Source organism: Chrysemys picta, chromosome 2 (assembly GCF_011386835.1).
Source record: "Chrysemys picta bellii isolate R12L10 chromosome 2, ASM1138683v2, whole genome shotgun sequence".
Lineage (NCBI taxonomy): Eukaryota > Metazoa > Chordata > Testudines > Emydidae > Chrysemys > Chrysemys picta.
In genome coordinates, this window is record NC_088792.1 from 184180927 (window position 1) to 184207625 (window position 26699).

The following is a 26699-nucleotide window of genomic DNA, read 5'->3' on the forward strand; positions in this document are numbered from 1 at the left end:
ACTTGGCGCAGTCTTCTGATGATACACAGAATCCTAAAAAAATGTTTCACTAAAAATATAGCTGTACAAGTAAGTCATTGTGTGTATTTGCGAGCTCACCCTTAATGTTACACTCTGTGCTGTAACTAGAACTCTTAATACAGTGGTAGGTAGAAATATTTTAGATCTTTGACATATAGTGCAAGAAAGTCAAACTTCGCTAGATACAATCCTAGAAATATGTCCCTAACTCGGTTTTCTTTTAAAATTAAAAGATCTACTTGCTTATTCAAATGTAGCCATCATTGTGACCTTTAAGTAAAATATTAAAATTGTTTTAAGGTGCCAGTAGACATTCATACCATAGTGATGAGTGTGGAATAAGAACCTAGATAGATAAGTTGCTGTGTATAGTTCTCTTCCGTCTGTCCTTCCTCCTCCCCCGCCGCACTTCTCCATTATTCTATGCTTTGTAAAGTGCAATGTACTTTTATGACACCCCAGCAATACAAAATTTGCTTCTTAACAGGCAAAGCGAAGGCTGGAACTAGGAGAAAGTGGTCACCAATATCTTGCTGAAGGATTAAAAACCCCAAAAGGAAAAGGAAGAGCTGCAACAAGAAGTCCAGATAGTCCAAAAAGTAAGGAAACTTTTGTTATGCTCTGTGGTGTGGGGCTTAAAGCTATATTGGACTTCCATTATGATGGGTTTTCCTAAAAACCCAACAGCCAAAGGCCTAGTCTGTAGAGGAACATTCAGGAAAATTTAATCCAAATTAACTAAAGATGTGCATTTAAAGCAGATTTGTTAAACCAGTGGCTCTCAACCTTTCCAGACTATTGTACCCCTTTCAGGAGTCTGATTTGTCTTGCCTACCCCTAAGTTTCACCTCACTTAAAAACTACCGGCTTACAAAATCAAGACACAAAAATACAGAAATGTCACAGCACACTGTTGTTGAAAAATTGCTTACTTTCTCATTTTTACCATATCATTATAAAATAAATCAATATTGTACAGTGCTTATATTTCAGTGTATAGAATATAGAGAAGTATAAACAAGTAATTGTCTATATGAAATTTTAGTTTGTACTGACTTTGCTAGTGTTTTTTATATAGTCTGTTGTAAAACTAGGCAAATATCTAGTTGGGTTGATGTACTCGCTGGAAGACCTCTGCGTACCCCCAGGGGTATGCCTACCCCTGGTTGAGAACCACTGAGTTAAACCACATTAAACCTGTTTAGCTTCATTTAAAACAAATGAAGGCCTCTTTAATTCTGAATGAAACTGTCCACAAAGGGGTTTAATGTGGCTTAACTAAACTGCTTTAAATCCACAGCTTTAGTTAATTTGGATTAGCTCACCTTAGTGTCCCTGTGTAGACCCTGAATCTGCCAAAGGAATAGGTACAAATTGCCTCCTTTTGTGAGTGGGTGGATGAATATTTCTCCATAGGAAAGACACAATATTCTTTAAATTATTTCAGGATACTCTTCGTGCCCACTTCTAGGTTAGATTTCAGATTGACTAAGGCTTTGTCTACACTACCACTTTTGTTGGTCAGGGGTGTGAGAAAACACACTACTGACCGACAAGTTTCACTAGAAAAAGTGCTGGTGTGGACAGCGCTATGTTTGCAGGAGAGGGTCTCCTGCAGACCTAGATAATGCCAGTCATTGGGGGTGGTTTAATTATGCTGGCAGGAGAGCGCTCTCCTGCCAGTGAAGAGGGGCTACAGGAGAGACCTTACAGCGGCAGAACTGTAGCAGTACAGCTGTTCTGCCGTAAGGTCTGTAGTGTAGACATAGCCTGACTTCTACAATTAGATGTGGGAACGTAGACACTGCCATACTGGATCAGGCCAGTGATCCATCTTGTGTAGAGCCTTCTCAGAGAGTAGCTGGTACCAGAAGCTTTGAAAGAAGGTGCAAGAAACCCAATAGTAAACTGTGATATAATCTGCCCGTAGGGGAATCTTCTCCTTAACCCTTTTTGGTTACTGGCTGGTTTATTGTCCTGATGCAAGAGTTTGAAACGTTTTGTAATCTCTGTATCTTCAGAGATTACAAGACCAACAAAATCAGGGTGTGTAGCACCAAATATAGAAATAGTTTGGAATACTACTTAGTTCTTCAAGTGCCTGCTCATGTCAATTCCAAAGTACGTGTGTGCTTGTCCTGAGCACGGCCGCCAGAAAATTTTTCTCTCAGTGGTATCCGTCAGGTCGAGCTCTGGTGCCCCCTGGGTTAGCACGCTCATAGTGCCAGTATAAAGGGGCCCGCCGACCTGCATCCCCCAGTTCCTTCTTACCACCTGCGACAGTCAGTGAAACTCCCTCGTCCTTATATTTGCAAGTACACCTTCAGTGGACTTTATTTCTACTTGGTGTATATAGTTACCATTATTGTAGTTGTTAGAACAGTTAGTTAGGTTAACAAACCCCACTTTGTGGCACTGAGTACTTCAGCCTCTGTTAGGAGTGCCCTAGTGATTCTTAGGGAGCCTCAGCACCCGTCGTCACCCCCAGCACCAAGAACGGACGTTGTTTCTGCTTCTCAGGAACCTCAGCACCCTCCGTCATCTCCGGCACCAAAGAAAACCATTCCAACCAGGGAGGTTCAGGTCTACCCTTACCTCGACTGGCTGATCAGAGGTTGCACCAAGACCCAGGTGGAGACAAATGTAAAGTTAATGCAGTCAGTTTTCCAGGACTTAGACCTGTTGATAAATATCCAGAAGTCTACTCTCTCCCCTGTTCGAAGGACAGAATTCATCCTGACGATCCTCGACTTGGTCCAAGCCAGAGCCTTCCTCCTGGAAGCCCAGTTCTGAGCAATAGGGGCGCTCATAGAAGCCTCAGAAACCACCCCATCACATTACAAGAAACTGCCTAAAGCTCCTATGCCATATGGCTTCATGCACCTATGTGGTGCAACATGCGAGGCTGTGGCTCAGACTTCTTCAGGCTTGATTGGCGTATGCACTGGGCCGACATCACTTAGACATGGTCATCACACTTCCTCCACCAGTGATCACCTCCTTTCTTTAGTGGTTGGTTCCATGGGCAGTGTGTGCAGGAGTTCCATTCTCGAGACCCCAACTGTGAATGTGTCTCATCACAGACACTTCGGCGATGGGCTGGGGAGCTCATTTGGGGTCCTTTAGAACTCAGGGCCTCTCGCTACACATCAACGTCAGGGAGCTCAGGGTGGTTCGCCTAGCCTGCCAGGCGTTCCAACCTCTCTTGAAGGGCAAGTGTGTTTCGCTTCTTACAGACAACACGATAGTGATGTTTTGTGTAAACAGGCAGGGTAGAGCATATTCCTCTCACCTGTGCCAGGAAACTCTTTTCTTGTGGGAATTTTCAGTAGCCCACTCGATCCATCTTGAACCCTCCTATCTCCTGGGGTCACAGAACTAGCTAGTGGATCACCTTAGCAGAGCCTTCTCCAATGGTCATCCGTCCAGATGTCGGGAAAGGCCTCTTCCAGAAGTTGGGGACTTTCCAGATAGATCTGTTCGTGACAAGGCACAACAGGGCTTGGAGAGATTACACCCCCAGGTACAGCAGCCACTCCCTCCCAGGACCGCAACTTGGTGTTGGCCAGGCTAATGGGACCTCTATTTGAACCGCTGGCAACATGGGTGGCGGGTATAATAGGCCAGGGGAAGTGGCGGGGGGAGTCCAGAGAGATTACTGATGAACCCAGGAAGCTGAATACCAGATACCACCTCCTCAGCCACTCTGGAACCTGTATGGGGTTAATGAAAGCGCAAGTTCTTTGGGAAGAGACGCTGTGGCTTTTCCCAGGTGGCTTGGGGTCTGGGGAGGGGAGAGTAGGGAAGGCATGGCTGTGACTGGCCCAGGGCTCCTCCAGGCAAGGAGGGGGTGCATTCGGGGCTCTTCTAGGTGGGGGGGGGGGGAGAGGCTCATTGCTCCGGCCACAGAGGGGGCAGGGGCCCCTGGAGCTCCTGATGCAGGGGAAAGAGGGTGGGGTGGGGTGAGAGGGCACGGACAGAAGGGGCGAGCTGGGGGCTAGCGTTCCTCCTCTACTTATCCTGGAAGGTGGCATTCCTGGTGGCCATTACTTCTACCAGAAGTGTCTTGGAGATCCGAGCCCTTTCGTCGGAACCACTATATACAGTTATCTTCAAGGACAAGGTTCAGTTGCGGCTACATCTGGCCTTCCTTCCAAAGGGGGTCTCACAATTCCATAGTAACCAGGATGTCTTCCTACCAGTCTTCTATCTGAAACCGCAAGTCAACAGAGAGGAACAGAGACTCCACTCACTGGATGTCAGACGTGCACTAGCTTTCTACATAGAAAGGACTAAGTTATTTCAGAAATCTACTCAGCTTTTCGTAGCCATTGCCTTTCATTCTGTCTGCCTTCCAGTCTCGGCTCAGAGAATTTCTTTGTGAATCACTTCCTATATCTGCTCATGCTGTGACCCGGCGAAGGACCCCGCTCCTCTTACCCTGATGGCGCATTCTACAAGGGCTCAAGCATCTTCAGCAGCGTTTGTGGCTCAAGTTCCTATACGGGATATGCGTAGAGCGGCAGCGTGGTTGTGTCAGTCCACACCTCTCATTACGCCATCACCCAGCAGGCTAGAGACAACTCAGGTTTCAGCCGAGTGGTATTACAATCAGCATGCCAATGAACTCCGAACCCTCGACCTGTGCAACTACTTGGCAGTCACCTACTTAGGCACTGACGTGAGCAATCACTCGAAGAAAAACGTTATTGACCTTCTGTAACTGTTGTTCTTGGAGATATGTTGCTCAAATCCATTCCACCCCCGCACCTGGCCTGCCCCTCTGTCAGATTAGCCGACGAGAAGGAACTGAGGGGGCTACAGATCAACGGGCCTCTTTATACTGGTGTTATGAGTGCATGACCCCAGAGGGCATCAAAAACTGACCTGACAGATACCACTGAGGGAAAAACTTTCTGGCAGCGGTGTTCAGGGTGAGCACACACCTACTTTGGAATGGCCATGAGCAACACATCTCCAAGAACAACAGTTATGGAAGGTTAGTAACACCTTTTTATTCTGGGCCACATATTTAAACTGGCCTCTGAAAACGCATCTATGAAATGAATAGATGCCACCATTTGTTCATGGAAAAAACACTTAGTTATGTGCCTGTACAAATATAGATTTGTTTTGCAGTTACGATTGTGTGCCACTGCAAAACTTGTCAATTAATTTTCTGGGCATATAGAAAATATGTCCCTCTCATTTTCCAGTGAGAGTCAGTTAGTTGCTGATTCATGGTTTAAGACCAGTAAAGTACAGCACTGTTCCCTAGTTTTCCCTCACTACTTTCACATCATTGTGAGGGTAGTGAGAGCAAATTGGGGGAAAACTCTGTACTTTACTGGTTTTAAGGCATTATTATAAGGTTAAGGAGAAATAATATATAGTCTTGGATGCATGATTATTAACTGTCTGTCTTGTAAATCTCATTGATTCACGTGAGTCGTCTGTAAATTAGGGAAACTGTCATTTGGTACACCTACTGAAGGAGCACCAAAGTTATGGTTAATTGCCCGTGAAACCCTTAAGTTATCTGTTACCTTAAAAGAGGGACTGGCTAGCAGCCTGATAAAGGGTAGGTAGTTGGTGTTGCTGCCAAGACAAAAGTATACCGAAATATTGTTAAAAATTACGTTGCCATACTTTGCATAGTCTTAAACTTTCATTATGCATTATCCATTAAACTAATGGGAAGTACACGGATGTGTTTTTTTTTTTAAATTGAGTCCATGTGCCTTGTTCTTTAGAGAGATGCACTATGAAACCATATAAATATCCAATGGTAGAGTTTGTGCTAATGCGGAAGTTTAAGAGCTTTCTGTAGTAAAATATGTAGGTAGTTTCTGCAAACCATTTTGTTGCTTCAAATGCCCGTTTCAAAACTGAAATGGGAAAACTGATTTGAACAGCAGCTAACAAACTTGTTTCTTTCCTCCTCCTTCCTTTTTTATATTCATTTTTCTTCTAAGCTCCAAAATCTCCTTCAGAAAAGACTCGGTATGATACATCACTTGGTCTTCTCACGAAGAAGTTCATTCAGCTGCTGAGCCAGTCCCCAGATGGGGTCGTGGATTTGAACAGAGCAGCAGAGGTCCTCAAGGTGCAGAAACGGAGGATTTATGATATCACCAATGTACTGGAAGGCATCCATCTCATTAAGAAGAAATCCAAAAACAACATTCAGTGGATGTGAGTATTCACCATCCTTCTCCAGCTGATTGCACTGTTACAAAGTGGCAGTGTTTCCCGTCTCTGCTTCCAGCCTCACACTCCTGCTCCCAGCAATCGTCCAACAGACTTTCCAAAAATAGAAAAGCCTTTTAATGTTATTTACTTAAGATAAAAACAACGAGGAGTCCTTTTGGCACCTTAGAGACTAACAAATGTATTTGGGCATAAGCTTTTGTGGGCTAAAACCCACTTCATCAGATGGGTTTTAGCCCACGAAAGCTTATGCCCAAATACATTTGTTAGTCTCTAAGGTGCCACAAGGAAGCCTCGTTGTTTTTGCTGATACAGAATAACACGGCTACCACTCTGAAACCTGTTACTTAAGAGAGTTTTTTTTTAATATCTGATAGGCCTCTCGTAAGAAATTATTGTATTGAATGGTGCCACAATACAAGGTGCCTTCTCTGAGAAGCTTGGTTTATATTGGCATCCTTTAAGCTGCTTTAGGGGATGAAGGCTGCAGTAATCAAGGCTTGTAACTTAAAGACGCACCTCTTTTTTCCTTGCTCCCCTCCTCCTACAGTGTAGTTTTGAGTTGTAATAATGATTACAAAGACCCTGCCTTCTTTGGATTTGTAGGGGCTGCAGTCTATCTGATGATGGGGGCACGCTGGCACAGTGTCAAGGCCTGTCAAAGGAGGTGACTGAACTCAGTCAGGAAGAGAAGAAACTGGATGAATTGATCCAAAGTTGCACCCTGGACCTCAAGTTGCTAACAGAGGATTCAGAGAATCAGAGATATCCTTTATGCCATCATTTCCAAATGTGGTTAACCTCCCTGCTGCTAGAGTAAGAGTTAGGAAGACTCTTCAAAATAGAGATAAGTGACACACACCACTGAAAATTCATTCCAAAAGGTAACAGTTTTCTGTGATTTAATGCAGATGTAGCTAAGAAAGCACTTACATCAATTATAAAATTAAAAAATTAACATTTCTGGAGCATATAAGAAATGTTGATGTATGAAGAGGTCCCAAAATATCCATCTTTAGATAAAGTAGTAGGACCAAGAGTTCAGCAGTTTCATTACAGTGCAGTGAAGACAAAACATTAAGTTCAAGGGTGTCTTTTAAAACATTGTGCGCTTGTTTTACAATTCTGAACCCAGATCAAAACCCACTTTTTGCAAACATAAGCTACATTTTTTGTGTACGTATTTTTATATTACTACCTAGATCTTGTATATATGCATATATTTATTGCTTAATATATGCAAATACATTAATATGTATATAAAGATTACAAAAAACCCAAATACAAGCAATTGAACGCTAGGAAGGCAAAGACTGAATCTGCCTTTGTTTGCAACTTACCTTATTGTTTCCTAACCTCTAGATACTATGGGAATAAATGCTTCCTAGATACTATGGTGATAAAAACCCAAGCTAGATATATTTTAAATATAAGTTACTAATTTTAGTAACAATGGTGAGTTGCAGAAGATTAATATATTTTCCAGTATTCATATGGCTGAGAAGAACAGGTTAATCCTAAAAGGTATCGTGACTTTTACTGGACATGTCACCCATTGATATATGATGAAGATCTTTATTACATACTGTAGTTGATTTTTCAAAAGTCAACATCTGATTTCAGTGAAATATGAAAAACTGCACTTATTTCCTATCCTTAAAAAAAGACTGTAACGTTTACTGTGTCAATGTTGATTTTTTTTAATCGTGACCACTGTGGAAACATCCACATTTGAATGTATTTGATTAGTGAATTTATAAGCCAGGAAATGTACCATGATATAAAATAGCAGTGCTGCTGTAAAGTAAATTCATAGTTCCTTCCAGTGGATACTGATGTGAAAGCACAGAAACGCTAAACACAGGGTTGATCTTGTCTTTGTCTCAGTAAAATCTGTTGCCTACCATGGTGCAGACTGACGAAGAATTACTGTTACTGTCTGCTACTGTAGCTGAGAAGCTTGTTTTATTAGCTTTTCTCTTTTTGCTCTTATTCTCAGAGAACAGACTTGTTTGTTTTTATAGTTATTTTTTGTGTGAGGTGGTATCTGGACACTGTTCAAGACCAGGCTGCATGGGTTATATACTCCTGTAGTGATGGCAGTAGAATTGGAGAGTAACTTAGTGATATTATTACCTTGGGTTTATTGGAATAAGATCAGCCTTAGTTGTTTTTGTTTCTCCAACAAAGGGAATTGCATTCCTGCTTGTCAACTGACCAAACTGTAAGAATTTTCAGGTCTTCTTGAAAGTATTAAGAGGGACTAGATGGCTTAGAAAATTGGTTAATGTGATATATAGCCTTTCACCTGTAGGACGCCAGTTCGATTCCAATCCAAATCTATTGTGAAAGAAAGTTGATTTGGTGCTTTCATTTAAATTTGCATCTGATACAAAACCACTATGCACTTTGCCTTTCCTGGAAATCTCAGTAGAGAGGCAAAGGATTTGAATGAGCATGATGGCTGAGCTACCATGTCACTTCTACAGGTGTTCAGTCCAAGTTAGTTTTGAGACACATTGGTGGTATGGAGTTGGGACAATTAGTACTGTTCTGCTGTGCTATACTGTGGTCATAATTTAAAGTTCAGATCTACCAAAAATTAACACACAGTAGTAACTGTCATCATAAGTCTTCACTTCTGCAGTACAAAGAGTGTGGTAGGTGCTTTACAGGCAAAAATGAAGACCCTGAAACACTTGTATGCTGACAGTAGTTATTTCCTATACTGAGCAATGAGTAATACTGAGATACCACAGTGTGGTGACTTAGCAAAATGTATTAATGTTGACCACTGTAATGTTCTATATATAAACTGCGAACATCATTTCCCAGTGCTTAAATATAACACTTCTTATGTGCACTAAATTAAAAAAAAGTAAAATCAGTTGTAAAGTTATTTCTTTTTTACTTTCCTCCTTTCCAAAGGGGCATTAGGTGAGATTGCTCTAAGCATTTTTATGGGAACCTGGGAACACTCAAAATGATGTGCATCACTTTATTACAACTTCTATCAACCTGAATGATTGCCTGGAAAACCCAGGATATAAAAACACAGAATATATTGTCACAGTAATAAAAGAAAATGATAGATGCCACTCCTTGAGAAATAATTACCATCAAAATTAAATTTAAAAATTTACTGAAATTACAGTATGGGTGATTGAATGTTACATTTAAAATTATTGGGGGGGGGGGGAGAAGCGGAGTGGAAGGGGAGAGAATGTGTCTGTGTTTGCAAATTACCTTAAATTTCTTCTGACGTTCCCAATTCTATGTAATTAGTTTGCAAGTATGTTGACATTTTCTGTGCGCGCACACACACACACACACACACACACACACACACACACACACACACACACACACACACACACACACACACACACACACAGCTGGAAACAGCAGCACCCAGATGCAAGTGAAAATATCTTTTCTCACTGAATAGTGGCCCAGCTGTTTGATCAAGGCACAGTACTGACATGCTTTGCTTAGAATCTCAACTGGTCCTTATTTGCCTGAAGGTTAGTGGCTACAAAGAATGGTTTCCAGTGTCGGGGAGAATACTGTACTGAAATTAAAATAGGGGTGAGGAGGACCAATATGAAGATTAACTGGGAACAAAGCTTGTAGAATTAATTATTTTTTGCAGAAATATTTTTTTCTTTTAATGTGAATATGCTGCATCTTTGATTGGAAGGACTCCTTAACACTGATTACATTAGCTTATGTTACATATCAAGATATTCGAAAAATTAATGGCCTTAAAGACCAAACCGTTATAGTTGTGAAAGCACCTCCAGAAACCAAACTTGAAGTGCCTGACCCAGTGGAGGTAAGAGCACCGTAGCATCTCTTGTTGCATAATGTAATTTTTTAACTACAAATGGAGGATGTGTGACTGTGCTTGCCTGTGGCATCTGAAATGGTTGTCTTAAGTTGGATGATGTTGATATGTCTTGAGCACTTTGGGGAAATTGTCAAAATCAACGAGAACTATATAATCAGAAACTGCTATTTACATAACTCAGATACTAATCTTTTATATTTCTTCTCCTCTCCTGCACTCTTGCAGTTGTATCCTTTGATTCTCATACTCTCAAGTCCAGCTCCCTCTTCAACTAATTCATGCTACTTTTGAATGCAAAACATGATTAGCACGAGGAACTTTTGTCAAATAGTGTAGTAGGTAACTTTAAAAGAAGAATGTCGAAGTGCATGATTCTGAATGTGCTAATGCCCCTTAGATTGCTAATAATGAACTGCAGCTTTGACAAGCTCCACTTGCTTGAGGGAAGTGATTCTTTTTCGATTGTGGAGTTAATATTTGTGTTTTTCATCATAATAGGAAGGGTGACTGACTAGGTACATTTTCACAAAAAAAGAATATCCTACACTGATGTAATGAAAGAGAAAAATACTAACTTCTAAAGATGAGGTGGGAATTTTAATCTCAGAAGAAGGTTCCTACAGAATGAGTCTGGTATAAGACAGTGGCATTTGCTTTGTTAAGAGGAGCAAGGGAATAGATCAATATGCAGATGAAATACAAGCTGAAAAACTTTTTTTTAACATGTGAAAAGGCATCTCTGCCATGCCCTTAAGTCAGAAACCTTTTAAATAAATCAAACCATAATATGCTATTCTGTGACTTGCTTTATGATAGGATGAGATTTATGCAACAGGTTATAACTATTGTGACAAAGTATTAAGAGTCCAATCCCCTTTATATGTACCTCACAATAACATAACACAGAAATCGGTGAACTTCTAAGGCCTGGTCTACACTATAGAGTTAGGTCGATATAGGGCGGCTTACATCAACTGAACTCTGTATGTGTCTAGACTAAACTGTCCTTCCCGCCAATATAAGTTACCCACTACACCGACCTAATAACTCCACCTCTGCAAGAGGTGTAGCATTTAAGTTGATATAGTTAGGATGATGCAGTGTCTGTGTAGACACTGAGTTGTTTACATTGCCTGTTGCTGCCCAGGGGTTGATAGCCGGAGCGCTGCCCGAGGGTTGATGGCTCAGGCTGTCAGTGCTCCACAATTCCCCACTTAAGTTGGTGCAAGCATTCCTTGTGAAGACGTGCACCACCTACAGAAGGAATGTAGTGTGGACCTAAAGAGCCAATTTAATGACTGCATTGGCTGTAGGTTGATCTAACTTGAGACGATTTAAATTTGAAGCGTAGACATGCCCTAATTTTGTTACAAAGAGGTGGGTAGTCTTAAATACTCTCTTCCTAAATAAGAGCTTTGCCAGCAAAACCTTTCACATGTTACAAAAAGAAGGTGAAATGTAAACACGGGGATCGATGTGGAATTTGTAATGCCTCTGATCATTATACCAGAACTCAAACAGTGGCAACCAAAACATACCATATCATATGACCTTCAGTGGTGAAAAAAAGGTCACTATTATAATGCTTGTTACCATAGAACTTTGCTGAAATTTGAAAACTTTTCTGTTAGCAGAATGCGCTGATCCATTTATCTAGTACCGAAGGACCTATTGAGGTTTATCTATGTCCAGAAGAGAATGACAGCCTCAGTCCTATTAAAACATACAATCAGGACCACAACGGAAATATCTCAAAAACAATTTCCAAAGGTAAAATTCTCTTTCTGTTATGATGCACAAGGTCTTGAAAGTTTAACTAAAAGAAGTAATCTGTACAGGTGCCTGGTTTTTTTGGTTGGGTTTTTTGTCTAAGCCAGAAAGATGTAAGGTTTCTAGACTGCATATTAGAAAATGTATTTCCCCTGTTTGTCATTTGCTTATCATCGGGTTTGGTATTTACATGTGGTATGAAACTATATGTCCTAAGTGTATCATAAATATATATAACATTGAAAATATATTTAGTTTCTTATCACTTGCTGACATACAACAAAAGGCAGCAAACAAACATAATGTTTCTCATAATTGGAGGCAGAATTTTAAATTCACTTATTGTCATCTGCAGATAACCAATGTCAGACATTGATGACATTTCATATTTATTTAGAGAGCCTTAAAGGTACTTAACTTTGAAATAATCTGAGTTATTCTGTGGGGCCTGCTAAGACTTTCATACATTAATCATCTTACTTATTGGGTCCTATTGAAGAATTAGTGTTTTTAATTTAATTTAATTATAAATAATTGCTGACAGATACCACTTTCTGCAGCATGATTTTGGTAAATTGTTTAGGGAATCTTAAACTGCTGTGATCGGGTTGTTACTGGACTTAGTGATATTTTTTTCTGACATGCTGTCTATTTTGCATAATCAGGTGGACATAACAGAAAAAGAGGGCCACCTTTTATTTGCTTTGTGTTTAAATGACATGGTGAAAAACGCTCTTTGAATCATTTAGTAACTTTATCTCATCCATGAATAATATTTCAAATAGGATAAATTATCTTTTATTTTCACATCTTACAGATCTGGCTTCTGGTAACTCAGGACAAGGGGACTGCTCGGTAAACATGGCAAACCTTTCTCCATTGGCTTCTCCAACCAACCTTTTGCAACAAACAGAGGACCAAATTCCCTCCAATTTCGAAGGGCCGTTTGTGAACTTGCTGCCTCCTCTGCTTCAGGAAGATTACCTGCTGAGCCTTGGGGAAGAAGAGGGCATCAGTGATCTTTTTGATGCTTATGATTTAGAAAAGCTTCCCTCATTGGTGGATGAATTTATATACAGCTGATTATATTTTGTTAATTATTTTCCATATAAACCATTTTTTTTAAATGGAACCAGAACTCCTGCTGTGATTCTGTGTTGTCCCCTCCCTCCTTCCTACTCCCAAGTGTAGCATTACAGAGTCAACCAGACTCCTGAACAATGCTGACATTTTAATTAAATACTTCCTAGAATAATATGAACATAACTGTAGGCTCTTGCAACAAAGCCTTGTTTGACCCTAGGCTCCAGGGCCTTGTGCAGCAGCAAGTGGCACATCATGCAGGCAGGTGATCATAAAAGGTTCCTCTCTCACTCCCCCACCCCACCTCCCAAATCTCTGCTTACTGTGTACAGTGGGCTTGTGGAGAAGGGCTCAATGAACTGGTTTAGTAACAAATAGCAATTTTTAAAATTGAATTTCAAGCTGTGCCTTCTACGGAAAACGCATGTCTTCTGAGTCTCACAACATGGATTGTACCTGCAAGTAAATGTAAATAGGAAGTAATGCAAGAGTGTGAAATGGGTTTCTTCAACTCTTCCTGGGAATGTTTAAATTGCTCTCATAATGCTCAGTTTGAGCAATGTATGTGTCTCAGTATGAGGTCAGATACTAATGTCCTTATACGTTTTTAATAAAAAATAAACTTTAAATTTAGTGTATATTACAAATATGGGCGAAGAATAAAGTTCTGCCACTTCTCATAGTAACCACAGATTTTTAAAATGCTTACATGTGTGTGTGAAAGTGTTTCTCTTTTTAAAATGGAACAAAGATGCACAGTTCAATTTTACTGCCCCCAGTGTGCACACTAGACCTGGTACATAAATTTTTGTGGTACTAAGTGGGGCTTTGTGTTAAGTGCCTACTAGATATGCACTGTGCTCTCTATGGAAAATAATTTATACTAAGCTTTGTTTGTTCAGTATACCATATTTATATCAGCGGGTAAGCTGCCTCTGCTTCCAGCTTTTATAATTCTCCTCGCCAGCAACACAGAGCTTTTTTCCCCAAAGCAAGAACTACATAACTGTAAGTACCACATTAACTGAATTATGTTTATTTTTTGAAACTATCTGGTAGTATAGTAAAGCACCAATATTTATTTTTTGAAAGTGAGAGGAATTCTAATAAGTCTTAAATATACAGTCTGTTTTTGTTTAAAATGTTGCCACTTTATGGGCTAAATGTTGGTGTAGATGATGCCCCATATAATCTTTTTTTTGTTTGTATTACTGTCGTGATTATTTGACACACATAGTAAATTAGTACTATTTTGTATTGTAGTTTGCATATGATGTAAGCAGGTTTTCTGGTACCATTGAGTTGCTGCTATAAAAGCTCACATATGAAATGACTAAAAGTAAAAGTACTAGAATAAGAACTATATGACTGAGCTTTAGAATATAACAATGTATAAAGTGCAACACATTAAGAACTGTTAAACAGTGTTAAGTGTGTGTTTATATGTACAAATGTGTGCATAGTTCATTAAGTGGTTATATTTAAGTTGATATATGTTCTGTACTCACACTTTAGTTACCTAGCAGATTTGTACAATAGGAATTAATTTGTAAACACTGCCAGAATATTTTCTAGCTTGTTTGTAATTTTTTAAGAGGTTTTTTGTTAAATGATGTGGATCTGTAAATAAAATTGCAGTATTTAAATTTTAGTCTTGTGGAAGAGGAAAGTAAAAGTTGAGTAAGCATGACATTTTCTGAGAGACAAGGGGGCACTTTGTGGGAAGGATAAAATTGAGACTAATAGATTATATTATTGTCCTTTTTGTTATACTGTTTTGTATAAATTAAACACTTGTCCCAATGTGTGTGGGCAAAATACTAATCTAAATTAGCTTTGCATTGTATGCTAGTTGAGAAAAAAAGAAACCCTGTAAAATAATGTTTAAAAAAAAAAAAAAAGCTTTTATGAGTTTTGTAAATAGATTTATTAAAGGGTGACCTGTTCTCTAGCTGTGATCTTACCACTTTAAATTGATGTAATTTGAATAAATTTTGTATGGTAATGAATCAATAAAAATGATTTTTTAAAGAGTTTAGATTTGTATGCAGGTGTTTATTTTTGAATATTGTTTAAATTCTTGTTACTCTTGGTACTTTTAGATCAATATCATTCGTCTTAAAGAGGTCCTTCATCAGGTACAGATGTTACTGTTGCTTTTTTTTCTCTTTTTTTTTTTTATTTAGTGAGAGAAACTTCTTCTGTTTATGTAGAATTGCTTTTTAATCAGTCAGGTTATACCATTTAACACCAGCAGTATTCCAATAGATTACTTGTCTGTTTAGTGCTGACAATATACTCAGTGCTGTACAAGCCAGAAAAACGAAGACAGACCTTTACAATCTAAAGAAAAGGCATGCACACAAGATGTGACACACTAGGAAATCGAGTGGTGGGATGACAGTTTTATTTTATTTAACTTTAAGCATTATGAATTCCTACTTATGGGCTTGACAGAAGAAATGTTTTTTAGGAGTGGCATGAGTATAGTTTGGTAACTTAAGGAACTGATGGAAAGACTCTCCGTCTGAATCAAGATTAATTACATTGAAGACACTTGAGGTATGTCTACACTACAAATACAAACCCAGGTTTGGTAGAACTTGAGTTAGCAGACCCAGGGTTTGTTAACCTAGGGCTTGAGCATCTACATCCATTTGTATCCCTGGTTATGAAGTGTTGAACCCTGGGTCCCAATCTGGGGCTCTAGGATCCACAGTGCATGATGCAGGCTTCAGTCCAACCACCAATATCCCAGACTTCCTAGCGCCCTTCCAAAGTGTGACCACTTTGTTCATAGTGCAGTGGGGGACAACTTGACGGTTCACCAACTTGACTCTCCAGAAAGTTGGCCTATGGGATTGTGAAATACTTTTGGTGGACTCCCAGAGCAAAGTCCAGTTGGGCTTCTTCTATACTGCACAGGAATAAGGCTTGAAGCCTGGGTCCTGGCTCGACTCAGACTCAGAACCTCCATTCCCACAGGGTTCTAGGACCCTGGGTTAACAAGATTTGTGTGTAGACAGAAGGGTGGTTAGGTTTGAGCCTGAGTTCAAACCCCAGGCTTACTGCAGTGTAGACATATGTTGGTGTAACACTGTCATAAAAACAGCGTAACTTAGAGGAGAATCGGGGTCTTTGCCTTACCTCCCCAAGGCAGGATCTGTCTAGATGCTAGACCTGCACCCAGGCAGCTGATGGGTAGAATCCTGTGCTAAGTCTCTACCTGTGTAAAACAGGTCTTTGTTCCTTCTGCCTTCCCCTTCTGAGACTCCAGCATGGTGGGCAAAGATGGAAAACTGAGCAGCTTGTCAGGGGGGAGACTGCCTACTTGACCAAAAGGGATTGCTGACAACCATGAACAGGGTTGGATACTCCTGATAATGACCTGCTGGTTTCTCCACAGTGGCAGGGAAATGGAGGAAGAATCCTTTCATTCTTTCAGTGTCTGGATTTAGGGTACCAGCATCTTTGCCTGCCTGCAGAAGTTTATGAATACTACATCTACTGGTCGTGGCAGTTTGCACGTTTTCCCCCCTGATTCTCATAATCTCCTTTATGGTCCAGAGATGCACTATCCCGGAGAGAGGCCAGGACTACCAGCTCTTAAAGTCTTCAGAAGCACCACAAGTGACAGCAAGCAGGAGGAACTGGTTTCTGAACATCAGCACTCAAAATAAAAGGCTCCCTCACAGTTCTCAGGGCGCTTTGGAGAAGCCAGTAATCCAACTAACAGCTACATCCATACCCTTTCCTGCTTGAAGCTGGTAATCACCTTTTTCTCTGCTCCCTGGATTCCTAGATCTCTGTTCCCTTCTATGTACTCCATGCTGGAGCTCTAGATGAGGGAGACAAAAGGGGGAAAACAGACCTCAGATTGAGGTACTGCCTTATGTCCCTAAGTGCCAGTCCTGTCACAGAAGAGCACCTGGACAAATCCTGCTTCAAACGGGGTTGTTGGTCTGAAAATGTTAAGCAGAATCTTAAATGTGACTAGCGTTGTTCATGTTCTGGAAGCCAGGTTTCTTGGTGAAACACACACACACCCTTTAATTACTTCTGAAGAAAGGTTTGCACTTCAGTGTGTCTTGTGCAGCAAGATTTAAGAAATTTATGAGGCACTGCAAAAGCACTCCTTTTGCCTTTTTCCACCTGTTTTCAGCACCCCAAGTATACTAACAAAATTTCAAGACCAGAAAAGGCCATTATGACAAGATGGCTATTGTAGTAGAGATGAACCTGAACTAAAATCCAAAATTCAGATCCAACTTTGTAGATGGATTTGAAACCATCTCTGAAATGGCCTGAATTCATGATCTCATTTAAATTCCAGTGAGACGCGATAGCTACTGGTGGTTTACTCCCAGAGTCAGATGAAGGTCTAGGCATTCCTCTTGTGGGAGTCACTCTAGATATTATCTGCCAAACCGATTCTTTCCAAAAGATTTACTAGGACCTGGGACAACCTTAGTAGGCTCTGAATCCAAATCTTTCAGCTGGGTTCTTTAACTAAGGTGTCCTTGTGTGCTAAAACATCCTTGGCACTGGAAACTCATTCTCAGAACTCCACTGGGATAGCTTTGGAACCTATTCATTCAGTGCTACCCCACTTATTGGCTCTGAAGATGGCTAAGACTTTTAATCTGAGACTAATGCCTGAATTTTTAAAATGTCCAGGAGTATAATAGGGTCCAAACATTGGCATTAATGCTTTGTTTCTGAAGTCTAGTCATAAAGCTTTTCTAGGGTCTGCTCCACTATCAGCCAGGGTGGATTTGATTTAAATCATGATTTAAATCTCTAGTCAGGAAGATTCGAGATTTAAATAATGGATTTCTACATAAAAGTGCATTCTTGTTGGTTGTTATAACCTTAATACATATTCTTCACAACTCAGAGATAGATGTAGGTTTCATTTTTAGAAGGTACACACTATACCAGGGGTCGGCAACCTTTCAGAAGTGGTGTGCCAAGTCTTCATTTATTCACTCTAATTTAAGGTTTCGTGTGCCAGTAATACATTTTAACATTTTTAGAAGGTCTCTTTCTATAAGTCTATAATATATAACTAAACTATTGTTGTATGTAAAGTAAATAAGGTTTTTAAAATGTTTAAGAATAAATTAAAATGCAGAGCCCCCCGGACCAGTGGCCAGGACCCAGGCAGTGTGAGTGCCACTGAAAATCGGCACGTGTGCCATAGGTTGCCTATCTCTGCACTATATATATTTTTAAGTGATTTATTTTGAAGACTTTTCAGTTTAGTTTTACAGCTATATCAGAAAATGAATGACTGTTTGGTTATTTCATTACCAAAGATAATTGAAGCAGATATTTAGGAAGTCATTGGGAGATGAACTATCTCCAATTCAACAGGTTAATCATTAATATTTGGAGGATTTTTCTTGCCATGCTGTACTAGGAGGAGAGTATCACCAGACAGACATTTTAAATGTTTTATTTAACTAAAACAACAATGTTATGTATTCTGGATTTTTTTCTTCAACAGCAAACATATGCTATTTTAACAAAACAATCATGAATTTTTGAATTTAGTTAAAACATTCAAGTTTTTTAAAATCAGGTTTATTTTCTTTAAAATTGTTTTTAATTAAAATAGTTAAATGAAATATTAAAACAAACAAACTACAAAATTAAATCAACCATGTCAGCCAGGTCAACATGAGAAACTTACAATATTGGCTTCTGCAGCTAACTCAGTTGTCTTCACCTTCATTTTCCTGTTTGTTCATAATCTGGAAAAGAAAAACAAGCTTCCCTGCTTTTTCAGGTCCCAAGCGATTTCTCAGTTTGTAATGAATTAGTCCAAAGGAAGAAAATATTCTTTCTACACTGGCAGAAGAAGCTACTGCTTTTAGTGAGATTATCACGTCAACAGTCTCTGAATCCAAGTCCTTAAGTGACTTCCACCAGTTCACTGGTGTGACTTCCTTTAAAACATCACCAGCAAACATATTTCTTGAATGGTTCTTATTCACAAACTGGGTCTCTTTTACAGCCTGCTGCCATTATAGGTTTTCCCTTCTAGTGAGAGAATGGTATGGTAAATCTCAAATCAATGAAGGTTACACTAAGAAAGACCTCAAGACTTCTGGAATATGCTGCTCAAACAGTTTCACTTTTGTTTCTACTGCCTGTCCCTCCCTTCTCACATTTATCTCCAGACTTCTCCTTGTCCAGATCTATTCCACCCCCAACAATTTTCTATTAATTGAACTATTTGAAACTTTGCACTTTTAGAGAGAGATAAGGGATTGACTCTTATGTTTGCAGAGGGACAATAGGGTTGAGGTCTGTTGTTTCTCACCTCTTATATTTATTTATTTATTTATTTATTTAAAAATAACATGCTTGTTAACAGCAAAAATATCTCTGGAGACACAAATCCACAGTTTGAGAAATGCAAAACTAAGCATCTCTGATGGTATCTTCTAGACTGAGCACTGAGTCCCATTGGGTAGATAGAAAGATTAACCTAAATAACCTATACAGAAGCCCCTGGAACATCATAAGATTGGGTCCCTAATCCATGAACTACTGGAACTCATTTACAAAACTTTTCATAAACATTACATCAGGGGTAGGCAACCTATGGCACGCTTGCCAAAGGTGGCATGCAAGCTGATTTTCAGTGGCACTCACACTGCCTGTGTCCTGACCACCGGTCCGGGGGGGCTCTGCATTTTAATTTAATTTTAAATGAAGCTTCTTAAACATTTTACAAACCTTATTTACTTTATATATAACAATAGTTTAGTTATATCTTATAGAGACTTATAGGAAGAGACCTTCTAAAAATGTTAAAATGTATTACTGGCACGCAAAACCTTAAATTAGGGTGAATAAATGAAGACTTGCCACACCACTTCTGAAAGGTTGCCGACCCCTGCATTACATGAATATACTCTGTCATACTATAGAATTAGAATTTATAATCCCTATTCCATGAGGAGATATCTTTGAGCTATAATGTATCTTTAGATAGGTTTTTTCCTCAAAAAGCATTTGATCAATAAAATCCAATTTAAAAAAAATCCGATTTTTATTTTTTTATTTTTTAAATCATTGATTTTTATCCACCCTGCTATCAGCTGCGAATACTCGATCACCAGACCAGCAGTCTTGTTCTTTCTAAGTGAAGTCAATTGCACATTGACATCCCCTGAGCTACCAGGGAACAACAATAAGTACGTTTTGGCAGCTGCTCCCGGTACAACACTATCTTAGCAACAAAGGCCTTGGTTCTGATCAGAGTGGGCCCTTTGGCGATATTCTCCCCCACCACTCTTCCGCCTCCCCGATGCTTTAGTCCTAGAACCTATTCTACTGACATGCCAGGAAGACCTTGGACTTTCATCCTTCATTTGGGCATAGCAGGCAATTTGCTTCAAGAGCAGATCCCTCAGGAGTTACATACCTGAACCTGAGTACTCAGGTAGCAATAAGGCCCAATGGGAAAGCACTTAACTTGTAAATCTGGGATTCTCAATTGAGATAAATAGCACCAAATTCTCAGAATTGTTGGTGTGTTAGTTCTATTGCTATGCCACAGGACAGGCTAATTTCCACTTATAAGATGACATGTCCAGACTAGGCCTCTTTATTACCCATGATAATGCCCATTCTCTCCAGTCCAGATCAAACAAGACTCACATTATTGACAAACTCCCTTTTCCATACACTGGAATTGGGAATTTCTCTCTGTTCCCTCTGATTCCATTGTTTCAGGAGAGCTGCCTGCATGTCAGTTGAGATGCAGCAAGACATTGTTATAGCCAAAATGGGTCTTGCCAGTTTGGTTCAAACATCCTCTTTGTCTTCAGGTTAGGGTAAAACTCTCCACCTGATCCTGAATCATCTCAGGTTAACATCCTGACATCTTAATTGTACTGTGTGTAATAGGGGCATTTTTCAAAAATCTAGTGGTTTCTTATAAAAAAAACCCCAGGAGCTTTTGACAAAACATGCTCCTCTTACTTTAAGCATTGCCATCTGTCATAACTATAAAGGGAAGGGTAACAACCCTCCTGTATACAATACTATAAAATCCTTCCTGGCCAGAGGCACCAAAAACCTTTAAAGGGTTAAGAAGCTCAGGTAACTTGGCTGACACTGGACCCAAAGGACCAATAAGGGGACACAAGATACTTTCAAATCTTGGGGGGGAGAGGGAGGGACAGGACTTTTGTTTGTGCTCTTTGTTTTGGTGGTGGTCGCTCTTGGGACTAAGAGGGACCAGACATCAATCCATGTTCTCCAAATCTTTCTGAACAAGTCTCTCATATTTCAAACTTGTAAGTAACAGCCAGGCAAGGCATATTAGTTTATCTTTGTTTTCTCAATTTATGAATTTTACCTTTGCTAGAGGATGGTTTATCCCTGTTTTGTTGTAACTTTGAAACTAAGGTTCGAGGGGGTTCCTCTGGGCTCTTTGGATCTGATTACTCTGTAAAGTTATTTTCCATCCTGATTTTACAGAGATGATTTTTACATTTTCTTTTTAATAAAATCCTTCTTTTAAGAACCTGACTGATTTTTCCAAAGACCCAATTGGTTAGAATATTATTCTCAAGCCTCCCCAGGAAAGGGGGTGTAAGGGCTTGGGGGGATATTTTGGGGGAAGAGGAACTCCAGGTGGTCCTTTCCCTGTTTCTTGTTAAATCACTTGGTGGTGGCAGCGTACCAGGTTTTAACCTAAGCTGGTAGAAATAAGCTTAGGGGGCTTTCATGCGGGTCCCCACATCTGTACCCTAGAGTTCGGAGTGGGGAAGGAACCCTGAAACCATCTATTACACTTCAAACACTTCAGAACCATGCTATTAGTTCTTCCAGGTTGCATGGGTTGTAACTTCAGCTTCTACTCTCACATGCTTAAGGCTAACAGTCCTCACTCATGTTGCAATACTCTAGGTTTTAGAAGAATTGCTGCATGTACCATTAGGGCTACTTGAGGCAACTGCTTTGCCTTCGTGGCTGCTCCAAAGGAATCTGGATTTCTTTATAGCAGTATGCATGGTTGTGTTGAGTGCCATGGGGTGGATGTATTCACTTCCCTGACCAGAGGGTATTTCCTGTAGTGCATGTACCACTTTTGATTTAGGGTCAGAGTCTTGTTTCACAAAGCTCTCAGGATCTCTGGTCTGCTGATTCTCAGAATATCATCTGTACTGTGGTACTGGGCTCTGTACCTTTAAGTAGCTTAGCTTCAAAGACAGGAAGTCTGTGGGAACGGTGCTGCAGAAGCCCATATGCAGTTATGCAGAGGCAATTGGAACTGGTAACTGAATAAAGAGTATTTCTTTCAAGCACCTTGGGCTCAGAGTGATTCCTATACCATGTGTACGATACACCTGAGAAGAAGACATTTCTCATAGCCACAGCTGAGATACAGACTGCATGGCCAGTCCCCTATAAACTTTAGTCCATATGAGAAATCTGATCGGGTCAGTCAGTACCTCAAATATCAATTTTCATTCTCAAGTTATCTGTTTCCATCTCAAATAGGCCTCTAAACTACCTGTATTTCCCCAACTCTCTTTTATACATCTTTCATACCCTTAGTAAGACTTGGCAGGTGTTGAGTCACCTGGATATATCAAAACATTTACAACTAATTTGAAGACAACATCCATTGAAGTCCTTCTGTCTTGGTTGTAGAATTTGCAGAGCTGTTGCTTGAAGCTCTGCATTTGTACATATATAGAAAAAAATGTTCCTCACTTAAGTTTGATGTGGGAGAGTGAAATTGTGGTCACTTCCAATACTCTCTTGAACTACTATCTGCAGCTGATGCTTGTTTTGGCAATTTTGCAGTCCTTGTTCACCTAGGACTCCTTAACCCACCTTCCTAGGCAGTTGTACTGCTGGCTAATCTCTTACAAAAGGGAATATATAGGGATGACTCGAAGCAGAAAGAGAGGTTACTTCCAAGTAACTGTTGTCTTTGAGTGCTGGTTCCTATGGGTATTCACTTTGTGTGCGCATGTGCTCTGTGTGCCCAGGACTGGACATTTTTCAATACCATTGTCCATTGGTCCATGCCTGCACATTATGCTGTCTTGTGCCATGACCTGAGGGTGGCACTGATCAACTGCCTCTTCAGTTCCTTTTCTACCTCTCACGGTCTAAGATGGAACCACCTGTGTCTGTAGTTTCAGCTTCTGAAGCTCACCTTTCCTGTAAAAATATTGTTTATATATTTTTAATAGTTTTGTTAGTTAGCATATAGTCTTAGTTTAATTAGCAGGGATCTGGGCAGAGATGCCCAAAGTACCAGCCTTCAAGCCTGCCTCTCCTGCTCTTGAGTCTTCCTGGTAAGCAACCCACACAAGAGCTGCCTTTACTGCCGGAGGAGTCAGACATCCCATCCAAATGTGACATCTGCTGCTCCTTTCCTCCCCACACCAAGCTCTTCTGGGGCTTCAGGCTTCGCAAGCACCTGATGGAGCTCAACATGAGGTCTCGGTCGGACCTGAGACCTTCCCACCCCTTGCCTCATCAACTGGAGTTGTCAAGCACTGTCCTGCCAGTACCAACAGACCTCTCCAGCACACCCAAGAATGTCTCTGAAAAAAGGTATGATGAGGATAAGGAGAAGCACCCTTAGAGGAAGGAGGGCAAAATGACCCTCCTAAGAAGAGGGTGGCTTTCCCCCTTCCCTTGGGATCAAGTGAGACTTCATTCCCCTGAGATGGCTCATCTGGAACTCATGGAGATCACGGGCCAGCACTGACAGTACCAAGAACTTCTAGTGCTCAGACACCATCTGCAAAGGTGTATAAGGACGGTAGGAGCAGATTGCCTTTTGCACCAGTGGTTTCCACACCACACCCAGACAACTGCATCCATACCAATGTATCCAATTCCAAAGCCAGTTCTCCTCCTGCCTGACCTCAGTACACCCTTATTCAGGATCTGGAAATGTACATGGATTCAGCGTCACTGATCCTCGCAGACGTGGTGATAGAGAGAGACTTCCATATGTGGTCCACACGTCACTCTCTATTCTAAGCTCTAGTAGGGACAGGGATACTCCAACATTGTTGGGATGCTATTCATCTGGCTACACTTCCACCTTTTGAGTCCAACGATTCTTACTCTGAGGAGGAGCAGGAAATGGTGCTGCCGGTTCCATCGATGGTCTATACGTGGGCAGGCCAGGCAGTAACAAAAGCTGCTGAGAAGGACTGCTGACATCCTCCAGAGATCCTGCTGCAGGTTTGTGAAACCATTCAATATCCATTCTCTGCAGACCTGACACTTAAAGAATTAGAATAATTTTGTTTGCATTGTTTGTCCCTTGCTGAAGAGGGTATTGAAGTATTTGGTAGATGCAAAGTGGAGGGTTTGAGATATAAAGCTATTGCAACGGCCAGTGTCTTGTCCCTTTGTTGCTTTTCTCCAAGCAGTGGTTGCTCCTCCTTAGTTCTCAAGCCTCTTCAGTCATCCTCTTCAACAAATGCAGAGGCACTAATTCAAAGACATGCTCTATTTCATTCAACAGACATTGGGCTTGATAATCACATATAGTATGGAAGAATAATTTCCCTTACTACAAGAATCACTGGGTGAAATTCTATGGCCTGTGTTATGAAGGAGGTCAGTCTAGATGATGATAGTGGTCCTTTTTGGCTTTACAGTCTATTAAACAAAATCAGTTATGAGGAAGGGAGATTGAGAAGAGATTAGCACCACTCACTGCTGCAAGGTAGAGATGGGAGCAGTTAAAGCTGACATACTGATGAGTTACCATCATCACTTTGTGTTTCATGGGCAGGATCTCTGAACACTTTACCACAGACTTTACATACAGATTCAACACAAACATTTATGATCTTTTAATCAACAGCAGCAATATTTCAATGTCTGATACCAGATGATGCATACAAGCTCTCAGGAACCTGGCCTACACAGATTACACAGTTTTAAAAGACTGCTTCAGCACTTTATTGTGTATTCTGTTAACTCTTGTCTCTCTTTGTCCTGTTCTAATTTTTCCCATTACTTTGCTCCCACTGCTATCCTATTTGCCTGTGACTGGCCTCAGATAAAAATGTTGTATAATTAGCTTAAGTGTAATAATATTCATAGATGGAGGCAGAGACTGTTAGGCTTTATCTGCTGTTAGATGAAAAGCTCCTATTAGTAGACCCATGGCTTTCACACACTTTTTCTACTTGCTATAGGGAGAAAATCTGTTTCTAGAAAAAAGGATTCTAAGGACACTGCAAATGGATTAGCATGACATCCTTAATGCAATTACAAAAAGCTGTTTTTATGCCCTGAAGGAGATACAGGCTGCTCCAAAATAAAACTGTGAATATGTGCACTTTGAGATGTTTCAGATACATTATCATTCTCTTTTCAGGTGAGATATTGCTGCAAGTTAAAAAATATCAGTTTTGTTGTTCTCTCCATTTGGTATCAGATCTACTAGGAACCCAAAGTTGCTGCTATTTAAATCAATGGGAGTTCGAATGGGCACAAGTTGGCTTAATTTTAAATGTGTAATTTTGTATTGAATGAGTTTTGCAAAGTCAAATGTAAAGCATAGGGAATGCAACATGATTTTAAGTAAGGTAAACTAAGTTGAATGCCCCAAGTTTTGAAACCTGGGTGCCCAAATTAGATTTCTAAATTTATCATCAGGGCTAATAAGGCCAAAGGTGCTGAGCACCCACAAATACTGTTGAAATAAAGTGCTCAGCATCTTTGAAAATCAGGTCACTTTTGTGGGTTCTTGAATATGGATTTACAAACTTAACTTTAGTCACTCAGGTTTCAAACTTTTGGCCAATGCTCTCCAAATGTATGATTTAAGAGTTATTTTTACTAATAACCCTATAGTTGAGAAATAAAAGTATATAAAAAGGTGTTACTGCTATTTGAGGAGTATGTGAAACATTATAGACTAAGGCTTTAAATGACTCCAAAGGCATATGATCATCCAAGTCCCAATAATTTTAATAGAAGAGCCTTGGTGGCTTTGAAAATCTCAGCCAGAGGCCTGCAGGAACAGAGTCAGGTCAGAGTCAGCCTCCACAGATTCAGGGAAATAAAGCATGACTAGATGAAGAGTACAGGTCTGAGTTGGTATTGAGGGAATGTTGCCACCCCACAATGTGCTGCTTGCGTTACAGTTGCCCCTGTTTGACCTGAGGGGCTAGTCAAAGTTTGGGACCCTGGAGATGTTCCAGAATTGGTGACAAGCATTTATTTGATGCAATCTTATTTATTTACAATAATTGTACATCATCTTGTGTTTGCTTACAGCACCAAGAACACTCTTTTCATCCCTGACCTGGAAATCTCTCCCCAGGTTCGTTCAGGGTCAGACACTCTACTTTCAGCTTCTCCTTCAGGCTGTCTGGGTCACTCTGCTCCTTGGTGTTCTCCCTTCCCTTCACACACGTCCTACCTAAAACAATGCTTAGCTAAAGCCCCTAGGTAAACTCACGTACTCCTTTTGCCTTAGGTGGGGGCCTAGCCTTACACTTACCTTAACTGAAGGGTGTAGTCCCACCCCTCAATCTCCATGAGTTTTTAACTCAACCCATCATAAAGTTTCACCCAGCTCATAACACTACACAACCACCAACTGGTTGCCAACTCTTCCAATTTTACCTTAACTTTTGCACTATTTTATGTTTGTAGTAAAGCACCAGCACATGAATTACAGGTTTGTAGAAGACGGTGAGCTCTGTTTTTTTTTTTTTTTTTTTTTTTACAAGGGTAACTTTCTTGC

The 26699-nt window shown here is 40.3% G+C and overlaps 1 protein-coding gene across 5 annotated transcripts in view; it reads left to right on the plus strand.

Moving 5' to 3' along the window:
- E2F3 (E2F transcription factor 3) overlaps window positions 1-14970 on the plus strand; it is a 52862-nt gene extending 37892 nt beyond the window's left edge. For 3 of the 5 annotated variants that reach the window (XM_005281381.5, XM_005281384.4, XM_065585099.1), the window contains exons 2-7: window positions 509-620; window positions 5997-6216; window positions 6838-6996; window positions 9952-10066; window positions 11713-11851; window positions 12669-14970. In XM_005281381.5, coding sequence (XP_005281438.1) covers window positions 509-620; window positions 5997-6216; window positions 6838-6996; window positions 9952-10066; window positions 11713-11851; window positions 12669-12934 — 1011 coding nt within the window. In that variant the 3' untranslated portion in view covers window positions 12935-14970. The remainder of the gene's footprint in view (window positions 1-508; window positions 621-5996; window positions 6217-6837; window positions 6997-9951; window positions 10067-11712; window positions 11852-12668) is intronic. The other 2 variants (XM_005281382.5, XM_065585100.1) reach the window with 1 other exon arrangement.
- Window positions 14971-26699: the final 11729 nt, after the last annotated feature.